Source organism: Brassica napus, chromosome A4 (assembly GCF_020379485.1).
Source record: "Brassica napus cultivar Da-Ae chromosome A4, Da-Ae, whole genome shotgun sequence".
NCBI lineage: Eukaryota > Viridiplantae > Streptophyta > Magnoliopsida > Brassicales > Brassicaceae > Brassica > Brassica napus.
The window spans coordinates 8,601,801-8,620,511 of NC_063437.1; the positions used below are offsets into that span (position 1 = coordinate 8,601,801).

The 18,711-nt window shown below is 30.9% G+C and overlaps 3 protein-coding genes across 13 annotated transcripts; 2 read left to right on the forward strand and 1 right to left on the reverse strand.

Annotated features, from left to right (window-relative positions):
- The first annotated feature begins 1,537 nt into the window (after window positions 1-1,537).
- On the forward strand, window positions 1,538-4,246 carry LOC106438319. Of its 11 annotated transcripts, none has more exons than XR_007338950.1 (8): window positions 1,538-2,214; window positions 2,347-2,467; window positions 2,563-2,627; window positions 2,701-2,944; window positions 3,031-3,068; window positions 3,156-3,251; window positions 3,314-3,476; window positions 3,905-4,246. XR_007338950.1 is itself a non-coding variant. In XM_022716862.2 (8 exons), exons 4-8 carry the CDS (start codon window positions 2,795-2,797, stop codon window positions 3,957-3,959), a joined length of 429 nt encoding a protein of 142 aa, XP_022572583.1. In that variant the 5' UTR covers window positions 1,551-2,214; window positions 2,347-2,467; window positions 2,563-2,627; window positions 2,701-2,794; the 3' UTR covers window positions 3,960-4,246. The 11 variants fall into 11 exon arrangements, 2 of the variants coding, with proteins under 2 accessions (XP_022572583.1, XP_022572581.1); XR_007338949.1 differs by having other exon boundaries at window positions 3,364-3,444; XR_001287396.3 differs by having other exon boundaries at window positions 1,543-2,214; window positions 3,159-3,251; window positions 3,314-3,444.
- A 2,775-nt stretch (window positions 4,247-7,021) lies between these two features.
- Window positions 7,022-8,023, forward strand: LOC111213525. The gene has a single exon (XM_022715308.2). It carries the CDS (start codon window positions 7,122-7,124, stop codon window positions 7,851-7,853), a length of 732 nt encoding a protein of 243 aa, XP_022571029.2. The 5' UTR covers window positions 7,022-7,121; the 3' UTR covers window positions 7,854-8,023.
- Window positions 8,024-11,292: 3,269 nt separating this feature from the next.
- LOC106449468 lies at window positions 11,293-13,060 on the reverse strand. The gene has a single exon (XM_013891225.3). The coding sequence runs from the start codon at window positions 12,133-12,135 to the stop codon at window positions 11,572-11,574; it is 564 nt and encodes a 187-aa protein (XP_013746679.2). The 5' UTR covers window positions 12,136-13,060; the 3' UTR covers window positions 11,293-11,571.
- Window positions 13,061-18,711: the final 5,651 nt, after the last annotated feature.

Genomic DNA, 18,711 nt, shown 5'->3' on the forward strand with positions numbered 1-18,711 from the left:
GCTTGTATCTTCTTCATTTACGATTAACAGAAACATTATTCATTTTCTTATCTTGAGTTCATCTTCTTCTCTCTCAAGAGAGTGTGAGCTCTGATCGTTTCTGTTCAACTTCAATTCCTCTAATAGAAATCTACCGTATTTCAGAAATTAGGGAAATGGCAGCTAGCGTATTCTACAAAGAGAAAAAGACCAAAATAGCACTAAATCAAGTTTTTGTTCCCAAACTAGCACTCAAGGCCAAAATTCACAAAAATAGCATTCAGGGGGTGGGGTTTAGGGTTTAGAATTTAGGGTTTAGGGTTTAGAGTTTAGATTTTAGGGTTTAGAGTTGAGAAGTGAGGTTTTGGGGATAAGATTTCAAATTTTGAAAAATAAAAAAATTTAAATTTTTCAAAAGATAAAATGCTATTTTGGTCATTTTAGTTTTTGAGTGCTATTTTTGTGATATAAACTTAGAAATGTGCTATTTTGGAGATTTGCCCTTCTACAAAGGTAGAATTGTATTTATTGGTAGATATTATGTTTTACGAGTTGTAGATATCTATGTTGTTAACCAAATTTATAATCTACTTCCCCGTAGATAGTAGATTATGTTTTCTATCATCCGTAGATCAAAATATAAAATTGTAATCTATTAATATTTAATCAACAAAATTATTTTTCATATAACTGTTTCTTATTTATGTACATTTTGAATATTTTTTCATATTTTTCTGATTTTTAAAATAATTGATATAAATTTTTAAAATTGTTCAGAAGTATCTCAGTCTAAAATAGACTAAAAAGAGATTTATGGCAAATGAACATTGTAGTTGTTTTTTGTTCTGTTTTAGCAATTTTTTCTAATTTAAATCAGTTTTGGTTTTAGGTTGGATCTTTTCACGAAGCCAAAAAATACAAAACTGGAACCTAACCGAATACCATACTTGGATACGTTGTGGTATTATAGACTTTTAACATTCATGAAATCACACTTAAGTAAATATTGAGGAGCTTTCACCTTATAGTTGATGAGATGCAATATTCTGCGTATCATATGCAAAAGAGGCTTAGGAGGGGCTTTAAGAGAATCCAAGCTACCTTCCATCACCTTTACGACTTTTTGTACATATGGACATAACTGAACACAATCCCAGTTCAAGATTATTATAGATGCAATCCAAAATGTAAGCCGAGCTGTTGTTCGGATCAGAGTTTCTGGTATGTTCTTTGTTCCTTGCCCTGATCAGAGCTGTGCTTAGAGACTTTTGAAAAATGTATTTTCCTAGGACCCCCAAATTTTGTAGAAATTTTAGGGTCATAATTACAAAAAAAATTACTTTTACATGGTAATTAGCATATTCTCTTAGTTAGATTTTTATTTGAATATAAATTGGACTTCTGTTTAAAGTAACTATGTTTGTGATCATTTTGCTATATTTTAAATAAAACTATAAAGATTATCTATACTATATTAAAAGGGTTATATGAGCATCAGAGAGTGTGTCCACGTAGGACAATTAAATCAGCCAATCAGGAGACTTCTTTTTGACACATCATCAAGCCCAGCTTCGTTGCTTTGGTTCTTCTTCACGCCTTTCGCGATCCGAGAGGCGATGTTTCCCTTTTTCATTTCTCCAGATCCCGTTTTGCTAGATCGAATCGTGAAACCCTTTGCTTTTCCTCTCTTAATCCACGTTATCCGGTGATCCTAAAAGAAGTGTTATTCTATCTCGAAGGATTTCGATGGGATCTAAACGCAGCGATGGAGGCTTGCCACAGGAAACCATGCCGGCAGCCACGACCGGGAAATCAAAGGACAAAGGTTTTTTTTGGGACTTGGCGGTCTGGATCCACATCCTCAACCTCCAACATCGAGAGATCAGCTCGGTTTTGGACAATCTGCTCGGTCTTGGACAATCTCCCCGTATGAATCTTATAATCGCCTCTGCCGCCACCGTTCATCGTCTTCATGGTTATAGTGGCCAATGCTCCGGTAATACTTGGAAGGAGTGACGATAGTGATGATGACTCTGCTGGTGAAAACGTAAGATCAACCTGTCTAGATAGTCAGCCATCTGTATCAGTCGTGCTTTTGAAAACCAAGGAGAAAATCGCTTGCTTCACCGCCGACCAACCACGCCAGCAGAAGAAGCACAAGAGTCAGAGCACTGTTAGTGATGCCAATGCTGAAGTCGACCCTGAGAGAATCTTCTCTCAATTTCACTGAGAAAGGTACAACACAAAAAAAAAAACTCATTTTTTTTATCAAAAAATAGAGAACAAATATTTCTCTATTTTAAAGCTGTAATTTTCTATGGAGATTCTCATCGGGTGCACTCTAAAACACATCTTTGTCTTCTGCAGTAATGAATGGCTCTTTGTAACAGTTTCTAAATAAGGTTCTTCGTTGCGTAAAGCTTTTAAAGACAATGCAAATGAGATTCTCAAACGTCACTTCAATCTCAAACAAAGATTTTGCTTCAAGGTATGTATCCCAGTTTCTTTCACGGGGAAGACTATCACACTTATCATTAGCAATCAACATGGTTTGTCTAATGATTTGCGTTCTTCTCCGTATAGGTTTCAGTTAATGGGGATGCATAGACACATGGAACAGCGAGTTGATTTTATGGACTGGGGTCCAGGTTATGTCTCATGCTCAAATCTTATATTTTCACTATGGTTCTCCCTATGGTTCTTAACTTACGTTGAATTCAGGTGCTCGCTGTGGTGAATAATCATGGTTTTTCAAGGGATGATTTTAACATCGAGCATAAAATCCATCAAAGGACGTTAATTCGGGAATGCTACAATGAGTTTTTTATCTTCTAAAATTTGTTTTAAAGTTCTTCGAAATGGTTTAGAAAAGCGTTCCATTGATTTTGCATATTTTCTTACATACACAGAGCCAGAAACTGTCGTCCTTCTTCTCAAGTTTTCCAACTCTGGTGCTGTCTTGAATGTAATCTCTCTTCACTTTTTATTTTAAAGCATTAGTAAGAAAAAAAATTATGATTACAAGAAATTGTTGCTTATTGTTGTGTGCAGGTTACAATTGAGAAGATCCAAGGAGGCAATGATTTAAGGTAAAATATTTTCTATATAAGTTATGTGTACTTTATGTTATTGTATTGCTTCAATCCTGTTATGAGATTCTTGATTTCGTGTTATAGCAGATTTGTTATATGAAAATAAGGTCAATACTTTCCAAGGAGGATAGCTTCAGAAGCCTATCAAGCAATGATGAATTAGAGGGATATAAAGAAGATGTAAGGTTCTTGGTTCAAATTTCCACTGAGAAAGTTGTATTGATCATTTGTGATTTTCACAGGGCAATGAGTGTTGCTCTAGGAGTTTCAACTGATTCTATTGGTGAATCAGGTGGATGGATGGTTCGGAAGGGAATGCACACTCGCCAGTTCCTGCAACAAAGAACGGACACTGACGATCAAACAGAGACAGGTGAAACATGTACAAAGCCCAAATGCAATTATGTGAGGATTCAAAGCTTATGAAAGTTTTCTTAGAAGTTGTGAGATCACTCTATGAACTTTTATGAGGTTACAAACAGTAACTATACACAGGGTGTTTGTTCTATTCCTGAGGTCTCTTTTAAACTGAAACTCTTAGACCATTACCTGTATGATTGTTTTATTGTTACGAACGTAGGATTGAGTTTCTACTGTTTTCAGGGGACATTTAGAGATGAGACTTTATATATTGTTCATATATAGCACTAATATTAGAGCTGAGTTATATATTGTCTAATGTAGTTTAGCGAAAAAGAATAGGAATTTACGCATATATTGTATCTGTAGTAGCTAGCATAGGAAACAATTGAGGTATGTGATCTAATTTTTTGATCATTTGTAAATTTCTTACTTTAGTCTCACACTTTTGTGCTCATCTTTTTTTCTGATAGGCAAGATACTTTTTCAAGCAGATTATATCAAGAGCAAGTGATTGCCATGATGTAGTAAGGAATGACTTACGAAGTTCTACTCAACTCCCGCAGACATACTAAAGCTTTGTTTATCATCCCTGTAGTCACATTATTTTCAATATTCTCATAGCAAATACACCAGACTTAGAGGAAATTGGAAATATACCACTTTGCTTATAATCAGGGTTGAATGAAACCATATATGACATCGAGTTTCCATTTTGGTGAAAAGAATTCTGTGTTTGGGTAAGGGTAATATCACCTTGATTTATAACTCATCTATGTTTTAAGTGATTGTATGAGATCATCATTCTCTGTGTAGCCTGAACTCTTTATTAATTAATCAGCACCAGATAACCACAAAATAAAATAAAAAATTCTTGACAGAGTCTTTGATTTTCAGATTAACCTAAAAATAAAAAAAAATATGAAAAAGTTGGTTGTTTATATGACGCCAATTATATGACACCAATAAACACTTCTAAACTAAAAATAATAAACAAGCCTTAAAAATTGGTTGTTTATATGATCCATCAATAAAAAAACATTTTCAACAATTCTAAATATATTACAATGGGGTTTTAATGTTCTGGTTTTTTCGTTTACAAGCCATAACAATAGAAGTTTTTCTCCTCACTTAAATTAACAAACCTAGAAATCTCAGAATCAAACATTGTACCATATCATGCAAAAGATTGCTAAACTAAGAAATATATATATAGAATAATTAATAATTATAAGAAAGAAAAATACTAAGAAAATAAACAAAATAGTAAAAAAATTTATCCATGCTGTCAATATTTTTAAACCCGACTTGGACATTGAACCATACTAATTCCAGGATCACCAGCTCATTGTATCGATTGTTTCTAAACCATGGATCAATAAATTAATAAATCTTATTATATATTTATATATTAATATAATATTATTAATCGCCTAAAATATTAGATAATATCAAAAACATGTTTTATATCAAAATATAATTGCAAATTTTATTTTAAATCTCAATTTTTTATTTTGCCATGAAAAACAAATTATTTAACTAATTTATTAATAATAAATTAGGACTTTGGACAAAAATTAAGAAAAAATAATTAAATAGCAATTACTATTTATAAAAGAAAGTTTTGGCTATTAAAAAAACTTTTAAATCTAAAAAATTACATTGCGAAGATTTTCTTTAATTGTTACCTCCAGTCTATTTTGTATATACTATTAGATTTCCATCTTTATTTATAATGTTATACCAATTAAGTTTGTGTAAAGGTCAATTTAGGTTAGAGCATTACCAATTGATGCATTTGGCTTCTCGCTATACTACCTCCATCATAAACTGCTTAATATTTAACTTTAAGAGTCTAAAATAATAATCGAAGTATGTTTATACTCTAACATACATACGATATTGCAAGGTTTGTATTTTATACACAATACTAATGACAAATATATCTGCATATGTGTAATGCACATAATCAATCCAAAGTACTTTATGTAGTATCTAAGCATGGAATTGGTTATAATGAAATCTTCCACAGGTTTCACAGTATTATAATAAATACTGATTTACAAAATAATAAGTACCAAACACATTTTAAAATTGAAATATCATCTTAAAACAAATAAATGATATAATATAGCACATAATAAAAGTACTATATTTTAAACTTCTATGTTTAAGTTATACTCCCTCTATTTCAAAATTATCAATGTTTTGGATAACAAAAAAAGATTTAAAAGATATTTATTTTTTTACATTCTCAATGTATTTTTACTAGGTAATAATTGTAAATTGTAAATTCTAAACTTCGAAATAAATAAATTGTGATTACTGAATTTTGACCAGTTAAAAATTATAGAAAATAGTTAATCACAAAGAATAATACATTTATAATCAATATATAAGATAAGTTTTTATATATATGAAAATTTAAAATTACATATTTTAAACATTAATTTATAAACAAACAAACCACGCGTAGCGCGGTAAAATCTCTAGTACTTCTAAAAAACTGTAAATATTTGATCACATTGGTCTTTTATTTTATATGCTATGAGTTAGATTTATTTTTATATTTATAAGAATTTGATAAAGAAAATATAATATTTTCAATATATAGTTTATTATAGTTAATTTAAATGCTAAGATTTACATTTTTGACAGCTACCAACATTTCAATCAAAAATTTATATCTTTGTATTTATATTACAAATTCATACTTTTTGTTCATGATTTAAAAATTTAATTTTATAAAATTTTGGTGAAGAAAATTTAAAAAACGTTTATGTAATAATTTAAAACTTTTGAGTATTATATATATATATATATATTAAAAATATATCATGTAAAATATATTTTTGAACTCACCTCGGAGCACCGAAAACCTTCGCACAGCACTGGCCCTGATCATCTCAAAAACCAACATTCCGTAACTATACGTATCGACTTGTGAAACACATTTACATACATTCTTGAAAAAAAACTCTAGAGCAATGTATCTTACAGTTCGTCCAACTTGGACGTCATTAGATTGGACTTGTAAAGTAGAAAAAAAATCACAACGTAAGGGATTTTCTAAAATATTTATGATGTTTTCAGTTTTTATGTAATAAAATGTATTTATCTTTTAAAAAAAATAGTATATTTCAATAGTTTTGATGTTCAATTATTAGTAAATTTTCAAGCGCATAAACAATAATTAATTATAATAATTTTTGAATTGCTAACACATATATTAATAAATATTTGTAAGAAGATTATACTCATCATACACACAAATAAAACACTTAGTATAGACTAAAATGATGAACTTGTAATTTTGTGGCCTCCAGATCAGTGATTTGAGATTTATTAGATATAATTTGCAAAATTTAAATTTAACTAAAGATTAATTATTTTTCTGGGTCAAGACTAAAGATTAATTTGTACAGAAAAAAATTAATGACCGTTTGATCAATGTGCGTTTGGGTCCCACACTACCAAAATAAGACCGTTACACGTAAGTAAGTAAAATCGTCAAACACAAACAAGAAGTTACTACTGAATCAATCGGACCGTTGCGAAAGTCAAAAGAGTAATAATAAAACCCTTTTTCTTTATACATTAAATGAAGTATTTGCTAACAACAAACTCTTGAGTAAACAAAACAATCTCTCTTTTTTTGTCGCAGAAGAAGAGGAAGAGAACGATTCATTAATGGCAGATTTGATCTCAACCCCAAGCATGGAACCGCTGCTCTTCTCTGTTGATCCAATGTCTCTCATTCTCTCTCAAAATTCCGACACACATCAGCTTAAACTCTTGTTAGACAGTTTCTGCGGATTCGAGAGGGGACCAAGATACGAGGAATACTCACGGTTGCGTGAATCGAAGCTTCGCATGAAACGAGATTTCCAGAGATTTCTCGACGAAGAAGAAGAGGCAGAAGCAGAGCCGAAGAAGAAACAAGTGAGGTTCGAGGGTGATTCCGTAATTTCAAGAGAAGAAGAAGTTGTAGTTACACCAGAGAAGATAAAGAAGCAGACTCGGTTTGGGTTTTCTCCCATGTCCAAAACGAGAAAAGCTGCTCCGACTTCTTCTTTGGCTCAGTCGGTTCCTGATTTCTCCGCCGTGATACGTAAAGAAAACCGCCGTCCGGTTAATTACAACACGACTCCTCCGCCGCCGTCTTCGAAGAGCAGAAACGGCGGCGTTTTGACGGGATCGGCTTCTTCATCATGCATTGCCGCGAGAGGGAGCAAATCGGCGAATGCAGGGGAGAAGAAGAGTAAAGGGTTGATGGGAATGGCGCGGAAGAGCTACGCGAACGTTGAGGATCTTAAGAAGATTTCAATGGCTGCCGCTTCGGCTATTAACGGCGTCGGAGTCGGAGGGAGAAAAGCCGTTGGCGGTGGCCGGAGCATTTTGGGTTACAGACAAGTCTACTGATTTCGCTTTCCAGTGCTTTGATTTTTCTCCCACGAGTCTTTGTTCATTTGTGTGCATTTTGATTGATGAGATGGCATTCTTGATTTTGTTTTCTTTCTTTTTACTCTTTTTTTGGTTGCGTTTGTGATTGATTTGTTTGTAAAAAATAAACATACATTCTTGATTTAAAACTGACCAAATAACCAAAAAAAATAGAAATTAGATTTAGAAAGAGAGATAAGAAGAGAAAGCAGGAAAGAGTGAGTGGTTTTGGAGAATTAGTAAATTTGTGTTTTTTGGGTTATTAGTAGGCATGGGACTTTTATCCGAGATCCGATCCGAAAATCTGGATATCCGGAAAGGCTGAATCCGGATCCGGATTGTAAAATGTTGGATCTGTCAAAGTCGAATCCAGATCTGGATATCTTGATTTTTTAGTTCGGATATTCGGATCCGTAAATTTTTATTAATAACTATTTCAAAAATAGTAATATCGATATATAAAACTAATTTTATTTAATATATTTTGATTTTTGTAATAGTATATATAAATTTTATGTATATTTTGTAATATTATACATAGAAATAATTAAAAATATTATATAGATTTTTATTTTTAAATTATTATTAATATTTTATATATATTAATATTATTTTTCTATTATTTTAAGGATCCAAATATGGATCCGGATATCAGTCGGTTTTTATAATTTTTAGAAAGATATCCGACACTCGGATATCCGCGAACCCCAGATCCGGATAAAGATAGTAAAATTATGGATCCAGCGGATAAAGATCTGGATCCAGATATCTTAAAATTGTATGGATACCTAATCCGTCACAATCCTAGTTATTAGGCCTAATTTCTCTCCTTTAAATTAGTTTTCGCATTCATAATAAATAAAATCTGAAAAAATATTACTAATTCTTCTTCTGTTTGCGAGATGAGGATACTTGTTTCTCCGTGACAAGTTTCCGTAATCATTTTGTACACCAAAAAATTATTCTGTCACTTAAATTAGAAGTGGTATTGGAATCCATCTGAATAAAAATACCAACAAAATGAAAACTTTTATGAAAAATTTGTGTTGTCTTGAATAGAGAGTTTGATATCTTGTTATGTGCCTTTAGTATGTGTGATTTTTAAATTCCGGAATCTTCATTGGAGAGATGCTATTCCCGTCAGTTCTGTTGAAAAACTTATCCATGTTAATCGGATTCTGAATCATAGAAATATTATCTTTGCAGTCTTATCCCAAAGTGCGGATATGTCGTGAATTAAAACATGCTCCCTATAGACTAGATAAATGCATCCTATTCTGAATGCAAAGGTAACAAGCATATGTCTTTACTACACAACCATATCAACTATATTGAATCTGAAGTCTACGATCCATCAACCAAACAAATTCGCTGCAATCATAAGGTTGGTGTATTCTGTGGCTGGTATGGTGGATAAGCATGTTCTGAATTCTTTGAATCCGCATCAATCCGTACATGAAATTCAAATCCTCATTTTTATAATAATTTAATTAACATACACCTAAACAGATAAATATATAAAGCCAGAGTACGTATTAAAATGAATACTTGCCTTGATATGCTCTTCACTCTCTGCTAATGCTCTTTTGAGACGATCGGATTAAAAGTACCAGTTCGTCTGTATTAGAGTTGTCCGAGTCTTTGAGCAGAGAATTGATCATATTTGTTTGCCAATCCTAAGTTAGAAATATTGTATTAGAATAGATGAAATCAAATGGAAAAGTAAGTCCCTTTGAGCTTTTCCTTTAATGGAACTTGGCCGACAAAACAAAAATGGAAAAGTAAGTTGGTCAAGACTCAAGCGTCTGGGGTAGACATCTTCTTCTGAACCTTCTGATGCGAACAAATTTTCACAACATTAACTAGCTAAACTGACTTTGCATTCATACCAAATTAGTTAACTAAAAATATATAGAAACTCATAATTATATCAGCCTCTCGGTTTTGTCCTTAACCCAAACCGATCAATCAACAAACATTTTCTTAGTCATTTAAGGACGTTCGTAAGACTGTAACTTATGAATGTACAACAAGAAAACAGAAGTACCCTCTCCCGCGCAAAGTATAAGATATGTGGTATGTTTACAAGGATTGTATGAAGCAACAAATTGCACATATCACACAGCTAGAGTTGTGGGTCGTAAAATCTTCACACGTTAGGAAGTTAGATGATAATAATGTACAACAAGGTCACCCAAACAATCCAACATGCCTTACTTAAATTACTGCCAAACCTTTGTTGTACTAGTCAATTAAATCTTCGTCTCTCCAAAACAAAGTCTATGAAAAATTTGTAATGCTACACAAACTATCTAATCCCGTATTGGTTTGTTGATTTCTTTTGACAAAGACGACAGACATTTATTCTTGCGTAATAATTAAGTTGGACTAAACTCTCAAGGGAATTCAATGTTCTTTCAACTAGTTGGACGTGTATTTTGGGCTTTCAGAAATTGGACCAATCCGACTCTTTTGACCATGAGTACTAAAAAAATTGTTCGTTTTGTCAACATTAGTTATGTTATTCTTGTGACAAAAAAAAGAGTTATGTTATTCTATATATAGAAATAAACAATATATATATATATATATATATATATATATATAATTCTAATCATCTATCATCTAGTAGTAGCTGTCCCAAAAGAACCTATTTTGCAAGTCAGGTTCTGAAAAGATATACCGGGAAGTGAATGCATGTTCTAAGGAGCGGACATGAATCGAATATCTAAGTTTTTGGAGGTATTCATGATCCGATATGTTTTATCCGAACAATTAATTATTTGATCTGACTCGATTTGTATCTATCTGAAATTTTGGTTTCTGGATATCCAAAAAAAATTATAGTATATTTTAAAAACTCTAATAACTTATGTAATCAGTTTAATAAATAAATATTGTAAACTTACATAAAGTAATAATTATATAATATATATATAATTTTAAATATATGTGTATATATATGCATATGACATACTAGATCAAATATATGTTTCTATAAATATTAATATTTGTGATTTGCTTCGTTTTTACGGATATTGCATATTAGTATTTTCTTTACTTTGTAAAGTTATGAAAATTTGGATTTGTTTTGTCTGAATCAAAATAGATATCGAGTCAAAACTTCCTGATATTTTGTCGGGTCCTAGTTCTAACATCAATCCGCAATAGAGTAAACAGTCTACTTTTCAGCAAAGAATGATCATCCATCAGTCAACAATCGTCAATCTTATTAGTCAAAGGTTTTTAAATCACACGTTTAATCGATCGTTGTATCCAGTTTGACTAGTATTTATATTATTAATCGTTTGTCGGTTTGATGTTTTTGGCCGGTATGTGCAATGAAATGTGAAGAACACATTTCTGAATTATCTTCTTCTCAACAAAATAGATTTTCTTCAATATACAAATACTTTTCTGTAGCTAAAAGTTTGAATAGAACTTACGTATATATATATTCCGTATTACAACAATCTCTATAACTTGATGTAATAAATATATCAAAACTTGAATAAAATGGAAGCTATGCATGAGTATGACGATCTTCCTCAAGATTCGATTTAGTCATTCATACTCCAAGTTTATTAGCAATAAAAAAATCATTTCAAATACAAGCACTATTAACTTTCTAATGGTTAGAAATAGAATATGCGACTTTTCCACAAATTTATGAATCCGAGGTTACTAAAAGTATTCTTCATATTTTCCGATCCCGGCTGCCGGAAAAAACAGGACCTAAGCAAAACATATCAGCCAATGGGACATTCAAAGCCGAACTATTCATGGATCTTGAAGCCCTAATCTCTGTAGAATTCATCTTCTGCAAACTCTTCTTCTTCTTTTTCTGTGGATCACTATTGCTCCGATGATATTCTGAAGAAGAACTTGTCTTCTTGTTTCTCATCGAGTAGCCGACAGATTTGCTTCTAACAAGCCAAAAACCACACCCAAAACTTGGATCATCTGAGTCAGAATCTATCGTGTCCGATTTTACAGCTAGGGTTTCAAGCTTACTTTCCGTAGAAGTAATCTCGTTCTTCTTGGAGGCCTTGGCAGACGCAGTGCGAGAGAGGTTTTTCCAGTTGGAGAAGAGCTCATCGGCGTGAGAAAACCGTTGTTTCGAGTTCTGACGGAGGCAAAAATCGAACTCTGGACTTGAATTGAGACAGGACTGGTCTGACTCTGATCGAAGAGGGACTCTCTCTTCCGAATGATGAAGACTGTGAGACGATATCAAGCTTCCTCTGTTTGTATGGCTCATCGTAAGGATTACGAAAATAAGCTACTTGATTTTTTTTTCCAGAGCTGCTTGATACTTTTTTTATGAAGAATGTCTTAACAATTGTGATGCACAAGATATATATATATATATATATATATGCACGTCATTTACGTCAACAAAATTCATTGTTTGTTTTTGTACTTTTAACATTCTTTCAGTCATTTTCAATTATCAAATTTTGATAGAACTGTCGACTTATGTTACACGGTTTTTAGTTTATTGAGACATTAAAGTAGATTACGAAAAATTAATATGAGACATTAAAGTAGATTACATAATATGATATATGTTAAAGTAACTTTGTAAAACGAAAAAAAGTTAGAAAAGTAAAATCTAACTTGGAATTTAAGTTTTTTTTTTTAATTGGGTGTAGGAAAGACTTTGACTTCAGCACTGATATTTTGATTCGACTTTGAATAGTTGTAGTCGTAGGAAGGGGGTCGAGTCCACATTTCCAATAGTTAAACAGATTAAATGTTCACCTAATTACGAATTATAATAACTCGTTACTTTTCATAAAAAAATATCATTTTGACACTTTATCTTATTACACAAGAAATATCACTTAAATTTTAATGATATTTATACATATTATAATTTTAATAATGATTTTAAAATTCTTTGATCTTATAAATAATTTTATTTATTTCAAAATTTATTAGTTAAATACATATAATTATAAAATATAATTGAATTTTAATCATTTGAATTGATGTGAAAATGTTAAAATAATATTCTTTATAAAAGGAAAAAAATATTATTTATATCTAGAAAATGATTTGATTAATTCTTTAATGTTAGTTGTTGTATCAGTCACAAATAATAACACACACTTCATTGATTTGTAAACTAATGAAGCCCTAATGAAATTAACAGTGTTATAATAATAATAATAATAATAATAATAATAATAATAATAATAATATTAATGATAATAATAATAATGGAGCCTTGTAAGAACAATGAAGCATATTGCATGTGTCTAATTCCTTATAAAAAAATTGACATATCTGTGAATCCTAAAATTCTCATTACGTATTTGAGAGTGATTGTTTTGTATAAATGAAAAAAAAATGTATAAATTCCAAGCACAACAATGTAATCAAGTATGACTTGACAAAACAATACTAATATAGAAGCTATCGACGTACAAGATCGATGATATAAACAAGAATAAACAACAAAAGTGATGAACAAAAGAGAGATCAATGAATATATGTGGGAGAGGTCGATGTCTACTATGTGTGTGTTGATGAACGTGCAGGGGCGGTCCTCTACTAACTGGGGCCACAAGCAAAAAAAAATTTGGGGGTCCATACATAAACATAAAAACTTTGAAAATGAGAAGAAATTTAATCAAAACTATTTTTTTTTCTATTGAATCCCATTGAAATGATAATATTTTGTTAGGATAACTTTCTAACTTCATTGACAATCTTTTTTTGTACCATAAAACTTAAAAATATATATATAATAATTTTTTTTTTCAAATGGGGGCCCAGAAAAATTTGGGGGCCCAAAGCCTGTGCTTCACCTCGCTGTGCCGAGGGACGCCCCTGTGAACGTGTCCTTCATCTTACTCTTCCTCTCCTTTTTTTTTTTGAATATCAAGAGGTTCAGGGTCAGCCCATAATCCCCCTCCCCTCTAAACCCAAAACCACTGTATGTAATATTAGTTTTGTCCTAGGGGACCTCTGACACTATTGACATGATTTTTTCTAGTTGAGCTAATGACTTTCTATTTTCTCCTTTTATATTCATCCTTCTCATTTAGATTCGCTTATATCTTCGCCTTGGTCTTCTTACCGGACCCCGGAAATCTCGGGTTTCCCTCTTTCTTCTAGAATGAGTCTAAGGTCAGCATTGAGCTCGGGCTCGATTAATCACCATCACTCTTTCGTGGAACGACGACCTTGGATCTTCAATATTTTCGTCCTGAGGGGAAATGTTCCAAGACTTATCTGAACACTCTGAAACCTTATTCCTTTTAGCCCAACTTCTATGCTAGGTCCGTGTCCAACATTATTGTGAAAACCTCAATACACATTACTCTTAGTGCACAGTAAAGAATGTATGAGTGGAGCATTAGAGCTTAGGACCATGTATTTTTGGTATTTTATGACTATATTTGGCTAATTTTTTTTTAAAGTACATGTACTTGCAATCTAGTTATTCCGGTGGAAGAAAAAGTGTTGAAACGTAATTTATTCTCACATTCCAGCCAGAAACCTTTGTACACATATGTCAGAGTAGAATATGAACATGTCCAAGTCACCAGTCCTACCAATTTAGATCATTTTCAAGGAGAATTGGTCTTACCAAGTTTTTTTTATGTCTTACCAAATTCGAGAACGTAAGATACCAAATACTTGTTTTGTTTAGCTATATAAATATTAATAATTAATGGTTTGTGGTTCAACAAACGCATAAAGTTGATTTTTCTAGCATAAAAGTCTAAACTTGTATTGTTTTTATGTTACAATATATGGACGTGTACATAAGTTCCACCAGTATATGACCATTAACAAACATTTAGGAAGTTGATTAGACACGTGCTGACACTGAATGCCATGCATGGTTTGACACAAACTCTAAAACCAAGGACAAATCTAGCCCATTTAAGTTATGGGTGCACTATTGATAGAGAAACATAAAAATACATTAGACAAGGATCGAACCTAAGAAACTAAGGGTGCACATACTTCTTTTTACCATGTAAGCTAACCAAACTTTGATGTTTCTACATGTAAAATACAAAATTTTAAAATAATTATGGATGCACCATTGAATGAGACTCAAACAGTGAACAAAACAAGTAATATACAAGTTTTTTTTGATCAAACCATTCATTAATTAGGAAGAAACAGAAACAGAGTTTAGCCACCAGAGCTAGAGTTTACAAGATCCTGAAGACTTCTCTTTGCCAGAGAGTCAGCTTCCAGGTTAAAGGAACGAGAGATAAACATAGAGGAGATAGATTCGAAGTCTGTGCAGAGAGCAAGGATATCACTGAGAACACTTTGAATCTCCACACATCGGCTTCGGTTGTTGATACAATCCATGAGGATCTTCGAGTCTGAGCAGATATGCAGAATATGTGTCTGGTAGATGGACTGCTGAGGCACAGTACAATGGATTCGGCTGGGTATAGATAGATGGATAAGGATTTGAACAACTCTTGGGGTTGAGAAACAAAGATAATCGTATGTCTTCTTTGCATTCAGAACGGAAGGCATTTATATGGGAAATGGAATCAATGCTACAACACACAGATTGTCAACATTTTGGGACTGACTGTAAGGATATTGTATTGACGCTTAAGGACCCCAAAGCATGACCGAGTTTCTCCACAGAGCTAGGGGAGGTAGCATTACTTCAGAGAGAATTTTTGGATTTCAAGATTTTCCATATACTAAGAGTACAGAATCAGACAACATATGGTTTAGCTAAGATTGCTTGTACGTTTGATCATATTCTACATTTTATTGGTTGTTCTGTTCCGACCAGAATCCCCAGACCACTTCTATTTTGAGTAATAAAATACCATTTTGATGTAAAAAATGAACAATTAGGAAGTACGAAAGAGGAATTAGATTTCGTGTGATTCATAACTTCAATTTAGTTCTATTGTAAAAACAGCTATGTAGACTGAGTTCAAGTATCATATTCTCTACTAGCAATAATTTATGAGGAAAATATTATAGATGGAGTTCACCATTGCAACAAATGGCTTTGGGGATACGACAAAGAATAATTCATTCAGGTTATGGTACAAAAGTTTGGGAAGATCCATGGATCCCAACTATGCCAGCAAGACCTGCCAGATCCATTGCGCATGTTGTTCATCCTATGATTATTGTGAGTGATTTTATTGAGGGTATTACAAAAATATTGAAGGTGGAGAAGATAAGAGACTTTATCACGCAAGAGGATATCCCTTTGGTTCAATTCTTTCCCACAAGTCAGTCAGACAAAGACATTAATTTTACTGGAACTATACGATGCAGGGATAGTACACTGTCAAATCGGAATATTGGGTGGCAAGGAATATACTTATCAAGGAACCTGATGACATATATTCAGATCCTAGGATAACACAATATCAAGCCATTGCTTAGAAAGTTAACATTCCTCAGAATATACGTTATCTTCTACGGCAAGTCATATAAAGAAGACCTACCGGTAAACAAGAATCTAACACGTCGCCATATGAAATACGATAATCATTATCTTAGATGTGGAGCTGAAGATTAATAATAAACATGATATTTTAGTGTCCATGAGCTCTTCAAACTTGGGCCTTAGCATCAATGTCTTCTTCTCCATTGGTTATCCATGTTACCAATGTATATACAACCATGGATTATCTTTTATGACGTAAGAACGACATCATCTCAAAAGTGGATAGAGGTCTGTTCATGGATAATACAATATATTTGAAAAACACGAGAAACTTTTCGGAGGACTCAATAGGGATCTCTTGGAGACTGTTAGACATGTAGAAGGAAAATACCAAACATGTTTCAAAGCTAAGAAAAAAGGGCAGATAAACTAGAAGTGAAACAAAATCCATTATCTATGCAAGTCGTACGCTTACAGGAGAGATATGTATGATCGACAGATCATGGACTCGTGACTCGTCTCTTTAAATGTTATGGATGGGCTTTGACAAAGTTGAGAAGAAAAATTCAGCTTATGGGAGCAAAGAATCAGAGGGGGAGAATGACATCGCTACATGCGGAGGTTGTACCACGTTAATTGTCCATCATTAACAATATCTTCCTTGCTTAAACAAGTCCAACTAGATGTTTATACGCGCTTTAAAAACATGAAATGAGTATAAATTTTAATTTAACTTAGTAAAGATAAAATATTTATTTTCAATTATTTTTTGCTCATATATATATATATATATATATATATATATATATATATATATATATGTAGAAACAATTTATTTATATATAATGGTAATAAATATGTTTAGTTTATTTGATCTAGAATTATTAGATTTTAAAAATATAGTAGAAACACTATAAATTAATATTCCATAAATTAGTAAAAAAATATAAATTAATAAATTTTACTAGTTCAGAGTTGGACCGGTGTAAAATATGATACAATTCGATAAGATAAGATAATATATATATTTTTAAAATATATAAATATATCGTTCCAATGTAAATGTAAAATAATAATTAATGTATATTAATTATATAAATATATTGTATAATTTGTATTTGTTCATACTTAAATTTCTTTAATTTTCCAAGAAATTCTAAATATTTTGATGTTATTTTTATATTCTACACCTAAAATTCATATACATTCACGTAACTATTTTCCATACACCAAATAACCTAATAAGAACAACATAAAATTTGTAATTCATATACCGTAAAATAAAATATTTTTATTATTTTACATTAAAAATATTTTTTTATATATTAATAAAATGTCAAAATCACATCATTATTAATTTATCGAGTTTGTTAAGCTGGAAACTTTTATTACAGTAAAAGTTCTATAAATTAATAATGTTGGAACTAAAAGAATTCATTAATTCGCAGAGTTGTTATATTAAGAGAATTCCTTTTTATATTTATATTAAAAATGAAAAAAATATTTCATTCATGATATTGTTAAAGTTTATAGATTTGAATTTTAATTATTTGTTAGATTATTAATATACTTTATGTATGATTAATACACATCATATAATACAAATTTATTATATATGTAATTCGATAAATCTAAAATTAGAGATGAAATTTATTTTGGAGAAAACTTATCTGTGATGGTTAATATATATTTTGAAAATTAATTATTTGCATTAGTTTAAAATCATCTGTGATGGTTAATATATATTTTGTAAGAAAAATTAAAGTCACTTATATTGATTCATTTCCAATGGTTTATAAAAGATATATAATAGTTTATAATTATATAAATATTCGGTAATCATTTTTAAGGTGTCAAATCATCAATAATAATTATTATATCATTAATAAGAGTTTACAAATAAATATATAAATATCCATAAAAAATTTATAAAAATTTATAAAACCATTTATAAGGAAGAATTTCTCATCATTTATAGGAATTTAGGAATTGCTTATGAAGGTTAACTGGTTTTTAAATTATTTATAAAATTAAAAACCATCGATAAGGTTAACAGGTTTGTAAATGATTTAAAATTTAAAAATGATAAGAATTTTATAAAATATTTTCTAAATACTTATTGATGGTTTTTAATTTTAAATTATTATACAGAAGTATTTTATAAAATTCGTAAATCATTTTTTCAGTTTATAGATTATTCTTCATAGATAACAAATTATTTTCTTGAGTCATAAAACCACTTATTGGGATTTATGTAACTAGTTATACAGATTTTTAAATTTCTGAGAAATAATTCATAATATATAAAAAAATTAAATATTTTATTAATTATTTATAATTTTATAGTTTCCTTTCTAAGAGTCTATAAAAATGTTATCAAATAAGAATCAATTGCAAAATATTATTTTCTTCACAATTTCATCATTTTCAAAA